This window comes from Strigops habroptila, chromosome Z, assembly GCF_004027225.2.
Source record: "Strigops habroptila isolate Jane chromosome Z, bStrHab1.2.pri, whole genome shotgun sequence".
NCBI lineage: Eukaryota > Metazoa > Chordata > Aves > Psittaciformes > Psittacidae > Strigops > Strigops habroptila.
In genome coordinates, this window is record NC_044302.2 from 98,306,394 (window position 1) to 98,319,388 (window position 12,995).

The window sequence follows — 12,995 nt, forward strand, 5'->3', positions numbered from 1 at the left end:
TGCTCATCTCTGAGTGCATCTCCAGTGGATCCAGAAAAATTATAGTAATAGGAATGGATGTGTGTGGGGAAGAGAAAAAGGGAGAGATGACTGGCTAAGTGCTGCCCCATGGCACAGCATGTGGCTGGGCCAGTGGCTAAGCTGTCATGGGGCACAGTGGTTGCGCTTCCTGGCAGTAGCAGCCCCGTGTGCTTTGGGTTCTCCAGGAGAAGCCTCCAGAAAAGGAGATGTTGGGCCACCCCTACTGGGAGGAGGGTGTTAGGGCAGCAGAGGACAGGCTGCTCTGTGGGACACTACCACCAGTGCCATTGCTACTGGCCCCAGGAGGAGATGTGCCAACCAGAAGCATGTTGATGCATCCTCCACTCACTGGCTGTTTTGGCTTCCCCAAACTGAAAGATCTGGCTTATAGATGAAGCTCTTATTATTTACCTTCGTGCAACTGCCCAGGCTTGGGAGAGCATTAGAAAGTCAAGTCCTAACCAATTTGTCGGTTATGTCTTTAACCTTGCTGCAGAGAAGACCACAGGAGGGGAAAGCTGGGCAAGAGGATGGAGAGGAGTCGGACACTGATGAGAAATGCACAATCTGTCTGTCCATGCTTGAAGATGGAGAAGATGTCAGGTATGATCTTTCCATCTGCTCTTCTGCCTCCCGATGCCATCTGAGTTGTGTTTATTGGGATTATGGCTGCTGCGTGCTAGTAGGGTCGTCCCCGTTCTTGTCCTGACAAACTCACTTGGGCTGTTGCAGGGTCTGGGAAACCAATGCTATCTAGGAGCTGTCCTAAGCCAGCCACAAAGCCCCACAGACATCTCGAGGGTCTCAGCTGGGTCAAATCTCTGCCTGTGACAGAGGACGGGCTGATCTACCATGGCTGAATGAGCTGCAGTGCAGCTACACTACCTGGTTCTGCTCCTCAACTTTTAATTGCCTTAAACCATCAAGAAAAACCCTGATCCTCTTGCTGTGGTTCAGGATCCCTCTGACTCATGACAGTGAACAAATTGATGATTAATGTGATGTAGGTGAAAAGCAGCTACATTCCCTACACCAGACACCCATATGGGGACTCACCTCACTGTCAATGAGCCTCAATGGTGAAAAACCGAGAGGCTTTGCAGTGTAACGTAGTGCTCCTGAATGGTTAAAAAAGCAGCAGCTGGGGTAATTAATAACTGGAATAATGCAGTTTAGGAGAGTGTGGGCTTTTCTAAAAGGCTTTTATCCAAGAAGGACACCATCTTTGACTTAGTACCCTATGTCAGCTGTCATGGCTGGGGAAGGCTGTAGCACCCAGGCAGCACTGGTATTTGAAGCATACACTGTTGCTTTCTGGCTCTTCTTGCTCCCCTGGGCCTCTTCCATCCTTAACAGTGCGGTACTTCTCTCTCTGCAGGCGGTTGCCCTGCATGCATCTCTTCCACCAAGTGTGCGTGGACCAGTGGCTGGCCACCAGCAAGAAATGCCCAATCTGCAGGGTGGACATTGAAACACAGCTCGGCTCGGACAGCTGAAAGGACTGGCTGGATACACCATTTTCCTTACCAGGTCATATGGCCATAAACCCTTGCAGCAAATTTTTTGCCTTCTGAGCCATTTGATTGAGAGGAAAAGTCTGCAGGCACGTTAATGAGGAGGAGGTGGAGGAGGTGGCAGTACAATATCTAGCAGTAGGAGATATTGCACATACGCAGGATACGGGCCCGGTGAAAGGGAGCTGGCATTCCCGGAGCTCAGAGACCCCGTGCTGCAGAAGATTTAGTGTTGAACATGAAGGAACTAGTTGTGGTAGTCTGGCCTGTCAATCCTGCATTTCATGAGGATTGTATATATACCTCTCGAATATGTAGAAACATGTTAGGGGTCCTTTAGCTATTTCTATGGATGGCAGCTGGAGCATGTTAGCTTAAGAAATGTTGTGTTTGATGCCCTACTCATCTTGTGGTGGACATGTTGCTGTTACCTAATTTGCACCAAATATTTTTTCATAGATTCCTTATTTTGGTGCCTGATTAATACATTGCAGAGGGGGATGAAAAAAGGTCAACCTTTCTCACCCTTTTTGGGTGGGGAAGAGGCGAAAAAGCAAAATCCTGTTTACAGTCAGAAGGGTTGCGCTCTTTGCCTCAGCCGCATGTGCTTCCTTTCCCTGCGTTTACAGTGTGTCCCAAATTTAAAGAAGCTTAAAAAAAACAATTAAAATTGGGAATAAAACGAATGGAGCAATAGGGAGAAGCTTCATTCCTGCTTAACTGCTGATGCTGGACACTTTATGTAGGGGTACAGTATTGGAGTAGATGTTTCTTTGCTATATGTATCTTAATGAAGTAGCTTGCCATACCGAAATCCAAGGAAAGGGTGTCTTCATGATTGTCATTATCCATGATGCTTTCTGATGTGAGCTGTGAGGCTGGTTGGCTTCATCAGCCATCCAAAATGATGGTTACTGGAGTCTGTGCCTACAGCTGTGCTTTGAAGCATAGTAGTGCCAGAGAGGTGTTTAGAGATGTACGATGCCGACTCCTCTTGCATGTAAAAGCATCTCTGATAACAGGATGGGATTAAAGTCAATGCTCACAAGGCACTGTTGAGGCCATGAGCATTTCTGCATGGGAAGGGGAGGCAGGTTGGAAGGGGTTTTGCTGCTATTTGGAGGGGCTGGGATGTGACCCTGCCTCAAAGCATGCATACCTGCACCCATGTGCATTTGTATATGTGTTTCAGGCCATATCAATACAGATAATTCATTGGTTGGTAGAATTAAACTTAATTGCATTAACACTCAAAACAGAATTAGGAGGATTCTGTCTCCAAAGACTGAGCTACTTCAATCCAAGCTCCTCCTGACATAAAGACCTCAGCTTGCCAACCACAGGGACTGAGATGAAAATGCTCCTGAGAACCAACATTCACACCATAAATCCATTTTTCCCTTTGTTTTTTAAGTCTTTTTTATTATTATTATTATTTTTGCATACTAGGGGAGCAAAAGAGAGAAAAGCATAGGAGAAAAGGGAATTAGTCGGGAAAATTATATATTGAAAATGCTGATGTGGCACAAGTGATTTCTGGCTTCCCTGATCATCCTTTTCACTGGAGCCAAGCGATGCTCTCCAAGTAAAAACAATCATAAATTACTATCTGAGAGACTGAGAGAGTCCTATGAGCTGTAGTTGGAAAATACCAGCCTCAGAGGCATCCCACAGATTATTTGTTTTCCCAACTAGAGGGAGGAGAAAAAGAGGGGAGTCCTGTGGGTGCGAGGATGAACAAACCTCTCTTTTGCTGTGCCCATGTAGGTAGGAGGGAGTGGACAGGGGGACAAATGGTGGCATATGAGGAAGACATAATGAGTTACAATGAGGGTGGAGAAACACTGGCACAGGTTGCCCAGAGAGGTGGTAGATGCCCCATCCCTGGAAACAATCATGGTCAGGTTTGATGGGGCTCTAAACCATCTCAGTGGAAGGTATCCCTTCTCATTGCAAGGTGGTTGGACTAGATGAATTTTAAAGGTTGCTTCCAACCCAAACATTCTATAATTCGATGATTCTAAGATCTATTTGTCACCCAGTGCAAATGATGGCTTCCTGGGAGATGTGGTAGTCCCAGGCCTGATGTCCATGGGTCAAGGAGTGGTCCATCAATAACTATGGGGCTTGCTCCAGCAGCAGCAGATTGAAGCAGCATTAAAAATAATATTAATATTACTAATAATGTGGACAAGCAAAGCAAGGCTTTGCTAGTAAAATACACTGTACGCCGGCCTGGTCTATCCAGGCATGAGCTGGGGATGAAGCAGGGAGAGGAACAGGGTGATTTAGACCCTGGCCATGCGGGGAGAGAACATGGACCGCTTCCGAACCGTGTGTTTTCTTAAAGCCTATGCGAAAGTATTACTATTTGCCTAATGAACAAGCACAGTTTTTAGAAAAAAAAAAACAAAAAACAAACAAACAAACTTAAAAAAAAAGTACCCTTTGGTGAAGAAAAGCACCAAACTCCCATGGTCTCGTGTGAGTGATTGATCCCAAGGTGCGTGCGAGCTTACAGCGTCTGGAGTTGCATTGGTATGCCAGGTTCCTTTGTGTTTGAAATAATTATTTACGTGTAGGTTGAGATTAATAGGGAGAGTTTAAACAGCGAAATGAGAAAAACAATGACAAATATCTAGAAAAAAAAAGTGGATAGTTTACAGGGTTTTGTGAGTTTAAATGCCTTATATTTAACAATCATAATTTATGACTAACTTGTAGATATTGTGGGTTCTTATTTAATTATTTTTATAGTTGGTTTTTTTTGCATTTTTAATTATAATTTATTTATTTAGAAATTAATACTAATTTTTTTTATTACTCCTATTACCTCATTTTTGCATTGTTTCTGGGAATGGAATGCTTTGCATGCATCGGTACTTTAAAAATAAAAAGTTAAACATGGGATGTGGGGGGTAATGCTTATCTTGTCACAAAAAAAAATTAAAAAAAGATAAAAAAATCAGGGTGTGTGATTACAAACTGTATTACTGTGGTGCTGTTACCTTGGATACATTCCATAAAAATGCAAACCTTTGATTCTGTATGCTGTGACATAGTGGAAAACTGCAATATAGTGACTGTGTTTAGCACATATATATGAATATTATTTGCACTCATAATCAAACTCTGGTGATCCTTTCACTTGTGTCCTTGTGCATTGAAGGTGATTAAGGGCACTCTGCAAAACCAAAATGTTTCGGTCGATTCCTGCTACCACCCCATCCCCTGACACTGCTGGTGATGCTCCTGCTCTTGCTGCGTGTGTTACCCTGCAACAATACCCAGTATGAAGCTGTGCTTCAGGCAAGGCAAGCATTTAGTGCAAGACTCCACAAATGGCTTCAAAAGCCCAGGAAGGAAGCCAAGGTGTGGTGGCTCTGTAGTTTTTGGTGCCTATGGGTGCTTGGTTTGGCCCTTTTCATCCTCTGTGCATGCACCCATGGGCGCTGAGGAGAGGATGGACGAGGCAATCGGTTGAGCCTGAGCCTGGAGGCAACAAAACTGAGGGATTCATTGCAGCTTTTAATGGTTGACCCCTGGTCTAGCTGAGAGGGGCTGGGATGGATGTGAGAGTGATTCGGCATCCCTTTGTAATGCCTGCCATGAGCATTCGCTATAACCGAGCTGCAAAACACGCATGGAGCAGAAGCTCTCAATGCTGGTTGTCTTGACGAGTTCATTTCATCCCCCTCATTAAGGGTGAAATCTCAACTTGGAGCTTTTAATCCACTGTCAACCTGGGACATCCACTGGAACCCTCCTGTCCCCAGGGAGTGGGGCAGCCCCAAGCTGTCGTCCTGCTCCTGCAGCAGTGGACAAGCATCCCCATCCCCATTTCCATCCCCATTCCCAGCCATAGCCGCAGCCTTACCTCTCTCACAGTGAACTGCCCTTTCCCAAAAGGCTCCTGAATATCAAGTGCTCAAGCCTTGCAGGAGGTTTTAGAGCACCTTTGATAATATTTTAAGCTTTAAGCCATAACCACTCTCAGTCAGTGCAGATGCTTGGCCATCTATGGGCAGACGTTGGGATCAATGCATGTGCTCAGCCAGTAGTTGTCCCCTGCAAAGGCTTTGGATGCAATTCTCTTTTGGGTTAGAAAGGCACAGAATGACTGTACCTTGATTTTCTTTCTCTCTGTCCCTTCAGGGTGCTGCTCTGCTTTGTTGACTTTGCCTTTTTGCCTTACCCTGGGTTTAAAACCTGTCTGTGTTTTTTTCCTTGCTGCTCTCTAACATTCTCCCCTGTAGCCTGTAGCTGCGGTTCTGAGCTGTGCGGGGATGGGGGATTGGTTGTTCCCCCCTACAGCAAAGACACTGCAAAAGGGATAAGTGAAACAAGGAATGAGCGAACTAAAACCCTCTCCTTTAATGACCCGGGCCGGTGAAAGGATCACCCACATTTTTGTACTCCTACTGCTGTTCTGTTGTGCTGTGCAACATTTTGCTACATAGACTATTTTATAGAAGAAAGCTAGAAAAATATTTATTATTAATATTAAAGCAATAGTGCATTGAAGAAATGAAAAGACATTAGAAATTGTGTAAATGCTTAGATTCACTTTTGGTGGATTTTTTGTACTTTATTTATAACTAATAAAACAAACTGCATTGCTAACTATAAACCAGTGCCACACAGAAGTCATCTGCCAGGGAGAATTTCTTGGTCTTTATTCAATGCTCCTTTCTTGTTTCTTTGGGTTCAAGTAAATTCTTCTTTCACTGTTTATGCCTTCAGAATTTGATGTGTAAAAGAGACACTGCTGGGGTATAAAACACTCCGCCCAACTACTTTACAGGGGCTATTGGAGCTTGAGCTCCATGGCAGAGGCAAGGTGAGGCTCTACACACTGGGCACACCACCATGCGTGATGTCCTGTGGCACAAGTTTTGTGATTAGGTGCCAAAATCACTTTCTAGAACCAGGATGGAAATTGCCTGTTAAAGAGAGATTTCTCCTCTAAACACATCCCATGGTGCCTGTAGGATACCTCCATCATGTCCTGAGCGATAACATCTGGTCCTCCCTCACCCCAGTGGAGAAACATCTCCCTCCCCATGGGTCTCCTCTTTAACAACTAAGGAAAGATAAACTTCTAGGAAGAGGAAAAAAAAAAATCCTCCAAATGAATACAGATATATTTGAGATTATTTTCAATCCTTTTGTTACCTGAATCCAGTGAGCCACACATCCAGCTCATTTCATAGGTCCTCTTGCACTTCTATTTCTTCACACAATGAATGGTGAGAGTCTCTGGTCCCACCCACTTTATATTCAGCTGTTCCTTTTCATGCATTTCATGTAGAAAGGCTGAGACCAGTCCCCAGCTTTGACTATGTGATTAAACGAAATAGTCTTGGAGACAGGCGGCTGCTGATCATAGAGATTTCATTCTTGTAGCTGAAGGGAATTTCCAGCTCCTCCAGCATACAGCAAAGGCTGCATAAGCAATGCATCATATTCAGGCAATGCAAAGCTCCCATTATAGGAAGCTTTTATAAATCCAGACAACAGAAAACAGCTTAAAAATGACCTGCTGGTCCAGCTGGGGAAAATCTCAGTGGCCCACTAAGATCTTGCTGATGTCCTTCGAAAGGGTAACGGCGCTGAGAGAGTTGCTGGAGATGGTAATTGGTTTTGCTTCAAAGCAAATACACTGCCACCATAAGCTAAGCCACTGTCCATCATATTCGAAAATCCTGGCAGTCAGGTGAAGTTCCCAATGACTGGAAGAAGGGTAATATAACCCCCATTTTCAAGAAGGGGAAGGTGGAAGACCCGGGGAACTACAGACCAGTCAGTCTCACCTCTGTGCCTGGCAAAATCTTGGAACAGTTTCTCCTGGAAAACATGCTAAGGCACATGAAAAACAACGAGGTGGTTGGTGACAGCCAACATGGCTTCACTAAGGGGAAATCCTGCCTGACCAATTTGGTGGCCTTCTATGATGGAGCCACGGAACTGATGGACAGCGGCAGAGCAGTCGATGTCATCTACCTGGACTTGTGCAAAGCTTTCGACACTGTCCCACATGACATCCTTGTCTCTAAATTGGAGAGACATCAATTTGATAGATGGACCACTCGGTGGATAAAAAACTGGCTCGATGGCCGCACGCAAAGAGTTGTGGTAAATGGCTCGATGTCCAGTTGGAAACCTGTAACGAGTGGTGTCCCTCAGGGATCGGTGTTGGGACCGGTCCTGTTCAACATCTTTGTCGGCGACATGGACAGTGGGATTGAGTGCGCCCTCAGCAAGTTTGCCGATGACACCAAGCTGTGTGGTTCGGTTGATACGCTGGAGGGAAGGGATGCCATCCAGAGGGACCTTGACACGCTTGTGAGGTGGGCCGATGCCAACCTTATGAAGTTTAACCAAGCCAAGTGCAAGGTCCTACACCTGGGTCAGGGCAATCCCAGGCACTGCTACAGGCTGGGCAGAGAAGAGATTCAGAGCAGCCCTGCAGAAAAGGACTTGGGGGTGTTGGTTGACGAAAAGCTTAACATGAGCCGGCAGTGTGCACTTGCAGCCCAGAAAGCCAACCGTATCCTGGGCTGCATCAAAAGAAGCGTGACCAGCAGGTCGAAGGAGGTGATCCTGCCCCTCTACTCTGCTCTTGTGAGACCCCACTTGGAGTACTGCGTACAGTTCTGGTGTCCTCAACATAAAAAGGACATGGAGCTGTTGGAGCGAGTCCAGAGGAGGGCCACGAGGATGATAAGAGGGCTGGAGCACCTCCCATATGAAGACAGGCTGAGGAAGCTGGGGCTGTTCAGCCTGGAGAAGAGAAGGCTGCGTGGTGACCTCACAGCAGCCTTCCAGTATCTGAAGGGGGTCTACAAGGATGCTGGGGAGGGACTCTTCCTTAGGGACTGTAGTGGTAGGACAAGGGGTAATGGGTTCAAACTTAAACAGAGGAAGTTTAGATTAGATATAAGGAAGAAGTTCTTTACAGTGAGGGTGGTGAAGCACTGGAATGGGTTGCCCAGGGAGGTTGTGGATGCTTCATCCCTGGCGGTGTTCAAGGCCAGGTTGGACAGAGCCTTGAGCCACATGGTTTAGGGCAAGGTGTCCCTGCCCATGGCAGGGGGGTTGGAACTAGATGATCTTAAGGTCCTTTCCAACCCTTACGATTCTATGATTCTATGATTCTATCTGATATCAGCCCCAGGGAGTGCAGCAAGCAGCAACTGGTGGCTGCGAGTGGAGGGAGAGGGGTTGTGCCCGTTGAGGTATAAGAGCACAGGCCAAGATGCAGCATCTTTATTCACTGCGAGCATCTGCTCGCGCAGCAGCTGCCTGAGGTTGGGAAGCTTAGCCCTCGTTTGTGTTTTGTAGTATCTAAATCCTCAGCTGGCCCAGAGGTTGCAGCTCAGAGCTGTAAAATCCCATCAGTGAATGTTCTGTTAATGTTGTTGTTGTTTAAAATAAAGCTTTTTTGTGTGTTAAAATCCTGGCTCATCCCCAGAGTGTGAGCAGCAGGTCAAGGGAGGGGATTCTCCCCCGCTGCTGCGCTCTGGGGAGACCTCCTCCTGCAGTCCTGGTCCAGCTCTGGGGCAACAACACAAGAGTGATGTGGAGCTGCTGGAGTGAGTCCAGAGGAGGCCACAGAGATGCTGCGAGGGCTGGAGCAGCTCTGCTCTGGAGCCAGGTTGAGAGAGCTGGGCTGGGGCAGCCTGGAGAAGAGAAGGCTCCTTAAGGGGAGACCTTAGAGCAGCTCCAGTGCCTAAAGGGGCTACAAGAAACCTGGAGAGGGGCTTTGGACAAAGGCTTGTAGGGACAGAACAAGGGAGAATGGCTTTAACCTGCCAGAGGGGAGATTGAGATGAGCTCTTAGGCAGAAGTTCTTCCCTGTGAGGGTGCTGAGGTGGTGGCACAGGGTGCCCAGAGAAGCTGTGGCTGCCCCATCCCTGGCAGTGTTCAAGGCCAGGTTGGAGGGGGCTTGGAGTGACCTGCTCTAGTGGAAGGTGTCTCTGCCCATGGCAGGGGGTTGGGACTGGATGAGCTTTAAGGTCCCTTCCAACCCAAACCAGTCTGGGATTCTATAACTCTATGAAAATAGACTTCTACACGTAATGATGTGGCAGGGGAAATTATAAGATGTACACTTCACAGCCCTCAGTTATTCTGCCTTTGTGCTCATAAGGTTGGTATAGGTACGTGATACTATCAAAAATGTTTCACAACCATTTCATAGATATTTTCAAATAATCCTCTGTCCTGACGCAAGAGACAACCAGTCCCTCTTAACATCCAACACTGGAAAGGACTCCTTGGTTATACTTGGTTTTCACCAGCAACACCCAAGTGCGTTTGTAAACACAACTCTTCACCAGTTTCCCAAACTGATGGGGACAGCAGAGGTGGTGGGATAGCCTGGTTTTGCAGCCTCCTGCAGAGTGCCACCATCCTTGTCCTTTGCTCTTGCTTTTCATCTACATTTCTGTTTTTTGGATGAAGACATTTGCATTAAAACCACACCAATTAAGAAATAAAGAGCAAAAAATAATGGCAGAGGGTGTTGGGAGGAACAGGACCTGGCATCTGTTCAATATACAGCTTTGGGATGCTGTGTCCCAGCAGGCAGAGACTGCCTGAGCCCTGCAAAAGGCACAGCACTAGATAATTTTGGCTTCTCTCCTCCCCAGTTCTCCACTTGGCCATGAACATGTTGGTTTTAGCAGCTTAATGTAAATCCATTCCTTGGAAAAACTCCACTCTCGCCTTATTACTTTTGTAGCATTAGTTGTTGTAGCAACAGAACGACTCCCTGGAGCGAGGGTGGAGTTGAGTGTTGAACAAACAAGGGGCATTTTTGAGGTCTTTTGAAAAACAAAGCAGAGTTTTTTCATGCTTTGCCAACATTGCCTTCCTGCGAGGCAGTGAGATTGCTGACCCTTGTATCAGCAAACTGCCCCTTGGCCCTTCCTAGGGCAGCATTGCCTGGAGCTCAGCACAGCTCTTGTGTTGAACAACCCCATCCAGGGATGGTAGGTGGTTTGATGGCAACCCAGGTATATGCAAGCCCATCTCTTACCTATGTCGTGGTTTGGTGACCCCAAAGATGTTCATTTCTGCTTTAACAGGACCTCAATCCATGGCTGTAGCTACTTGCTACATGTGATTACTCCCAGATGTGAGCACATCTCATATGCATGATCAGGATTCCTCTCTCCTCCTTGCCCCATGCAGGGATGGTGTGTGGATCAGGAGCTGCCTCGCCACTCCCAAGGGCTGGAAGCATGGAGCAGTACAGGTCCCATGTGCCTCACAGGGAATTTGCTCAGGGATTGGCGGGGGTTAAACTGCTGCAGTGCAGTGATGCTGTAAAACCAGCATCTCTGGCATCTCCCACACCAAGCGAGTGCTGACTGGAGCCAACTGGAAATGCTGGGACTACAGCATTTCAATGGGAAAAAACCTCCTGTTGCATTGCAGCACACACTTGTCTAAAAATGGGACAATTGTACTGAAAGGAATATTTTTTTCACTGCCCTGGTAGGCTGGGGTGGGAGGGAAAGTAGAGAGATCAAAAGCCTGACACTTTTCTGTTTCAAAACACACAGCGGGGAACTGCTGCTTTGCAATAACACTGCAGAAACACAGCAAAAGCAAATGCTCCAGACTTTGGGCAGCCTTAGCCCCAGCAAAGTCCCAGGGATACAACATGCCTGTCGACCCCAGGACCCAGCTTCAGGGATCTGTTCTGCACCTCCTGTAAGCTCCCAGCTCCCCATCTTGGTCCTTGCTCAGAGCTTGGTATCACCACTCTGCAGTGATGGGGGAGAATACAGCCAGTATTCTGTATTCTATACAGTTAAGGCTGCTGTTATTATTATTCCCATCAGCAAGTAGTTGATCATTGATGAGGTTGATTACTGGGCTCATTTAAGCAACTTGCTCTGCTCCAAAACCATCAGCTACTATAAAGGTTTCTAAAACGAATTAGTCTGAGCTGTTATTTGTGAGCTGGCACAGACAGCTCAAGTCTCTTCAGTGGTGCCTGCTGCTTAAAATAAAGATGCAGTACTTCCTTGGCGGGGCTTTGGTGGGATGCAGCAGCTTTATACCCAGGAGCAATCAACAGTACCTGCAATATGCCCCTAACACCTGTCTCAGCATCAATAGCCTTTGCTGAGGCCTTCTTTACCCATGACCAGGCAGTGATTGAACACTGGAACAGTCCTGCCTTGTGGTAAGACACCTCCAGGGCATGTCCCAGTGGAACATCCTTCCCAGCCCAGTGACTGATGGAGAGGCTGGGTGGACTCAGTGGGTTTAACCCATTCTTGGCCCATTTGATTCCCATTCACACAAAGTGCTTGTTTAAAACCAGCTTCTGGGAAGGGGAATGACCTCTCCTAGAACACGGGTGGGCCAGGAGGAAGGTCTCCCTCTCATAAAACCATAGAACAGTATGGTTGGAAGGGACCTTCAAACATCATTTAGTCCAACCCCCCTGCAATGAGCAGGGACATCTTCAACTACATCAGGTTGCCCAGAACCACATCCAGACTGGCCTTGAATGTCTCCATGGCAGCTCAGATACCTTCCTTTCTCCTCCAAAGGATGTGTCCTGCAGCTTTGCTCCCTGAGGCGGGAGATGGGGCTCCAGAAGTAATGATCTGTGAACAGCTTTTCCTGTTGGTAACTGTAGAGGTGCAAGTAGCTGGAGAGAGCTCTACAGGAACACTGGCCCTTATTGTGGCTGGGAAATCCCTTTTCCACCACAGAAAAATTAAAATAGCAATCCTTATTAAACAAAAAAACTGAAATGAATGGCAGCTGCTCTGAATTAGAGTTGGTATTCAGGCCATATAGGGTAAATTGTCCTGAGACAGCTTTGAATATAGTTAGTACTGCTTCCTTGCAGTAGAATTGATTATCCAGTAAGTCTTTTCCTATAGCTGCTATAAGTGTAGATCTCAGCCATGGGCAGACCCTGGTTTGAGGGGAAAAGCCCATGGGTGGAAAACATGACCCAGACCCCACCCATTGAGACCTGGCTGGGTGGATAATGAGTCCTTCCAAACCTCTCTGCAGAAAGCCCTGCTGTGTCCACTGCTTCCAGTGCAGGAAGGTGTGTGGATGGACATGTAGTTCTGGCAAAGACGTGGGAAAAACTGGGATCTCCAAGCTGGAGACGTTCAAAGCCCACCTGGATGCATTCCTGTGTAACCTGCTCTTGGTGGCCCTGCCTTGGCAGGGGGCTTGGACCAGATGATCTCCAGATAGATGATCTCCAGAGGTCCCTTCCAACCATAATGATGCTGTGATTCTGTGTGATTCTGTGCAATACGTTGGCTCAATTCTCTTATCCTCTTTACTCATCTAGAGAGGAGAGCCAGCGTGCTTTCCCAGCCCTGGCAAAGCACTGAAAGCAGAAGATGGCATCTGAGCTGTTAAAAGATAGTTTATGGCTCTGCTGGTTGTGGTTTTTAATTGTAAATAAGC

The 12,995-nt window shown here is 46.9% G+C and overlaps 1 protein-coding gene across 3 annotated transcripts in view; it reads left to right on the forward strand.

Moving 5' to 3' along the window:
- RNF165 (ring finger protein 165) overlaps window positions 1-6,165 on the forward strand; it is a 50,566-nt gene extending 44,401 nt beyond the window's left edge. For all 3 annotated transcript variants that reach the window (XM_030470219.1, XM_030470218.1, XM_030470220.1), the window contains 2 exons: window positions 518-624; window positions 1,400-6,165. In XM_030470219.1, coding sequence (XP_030326079.1) covers window positions 518-624; window positions 1,400-1,517 — 225 coding nt within the window. In that variant the 3' untranslated portion in view covers window positions 1,518-6,165. The remainder of the gene's footprint in view (window positions 1-517; window positions 625-1,399) is intronic.
- Window positions 6,166-12,995: the final 6,830 nt, after the last annotated feature.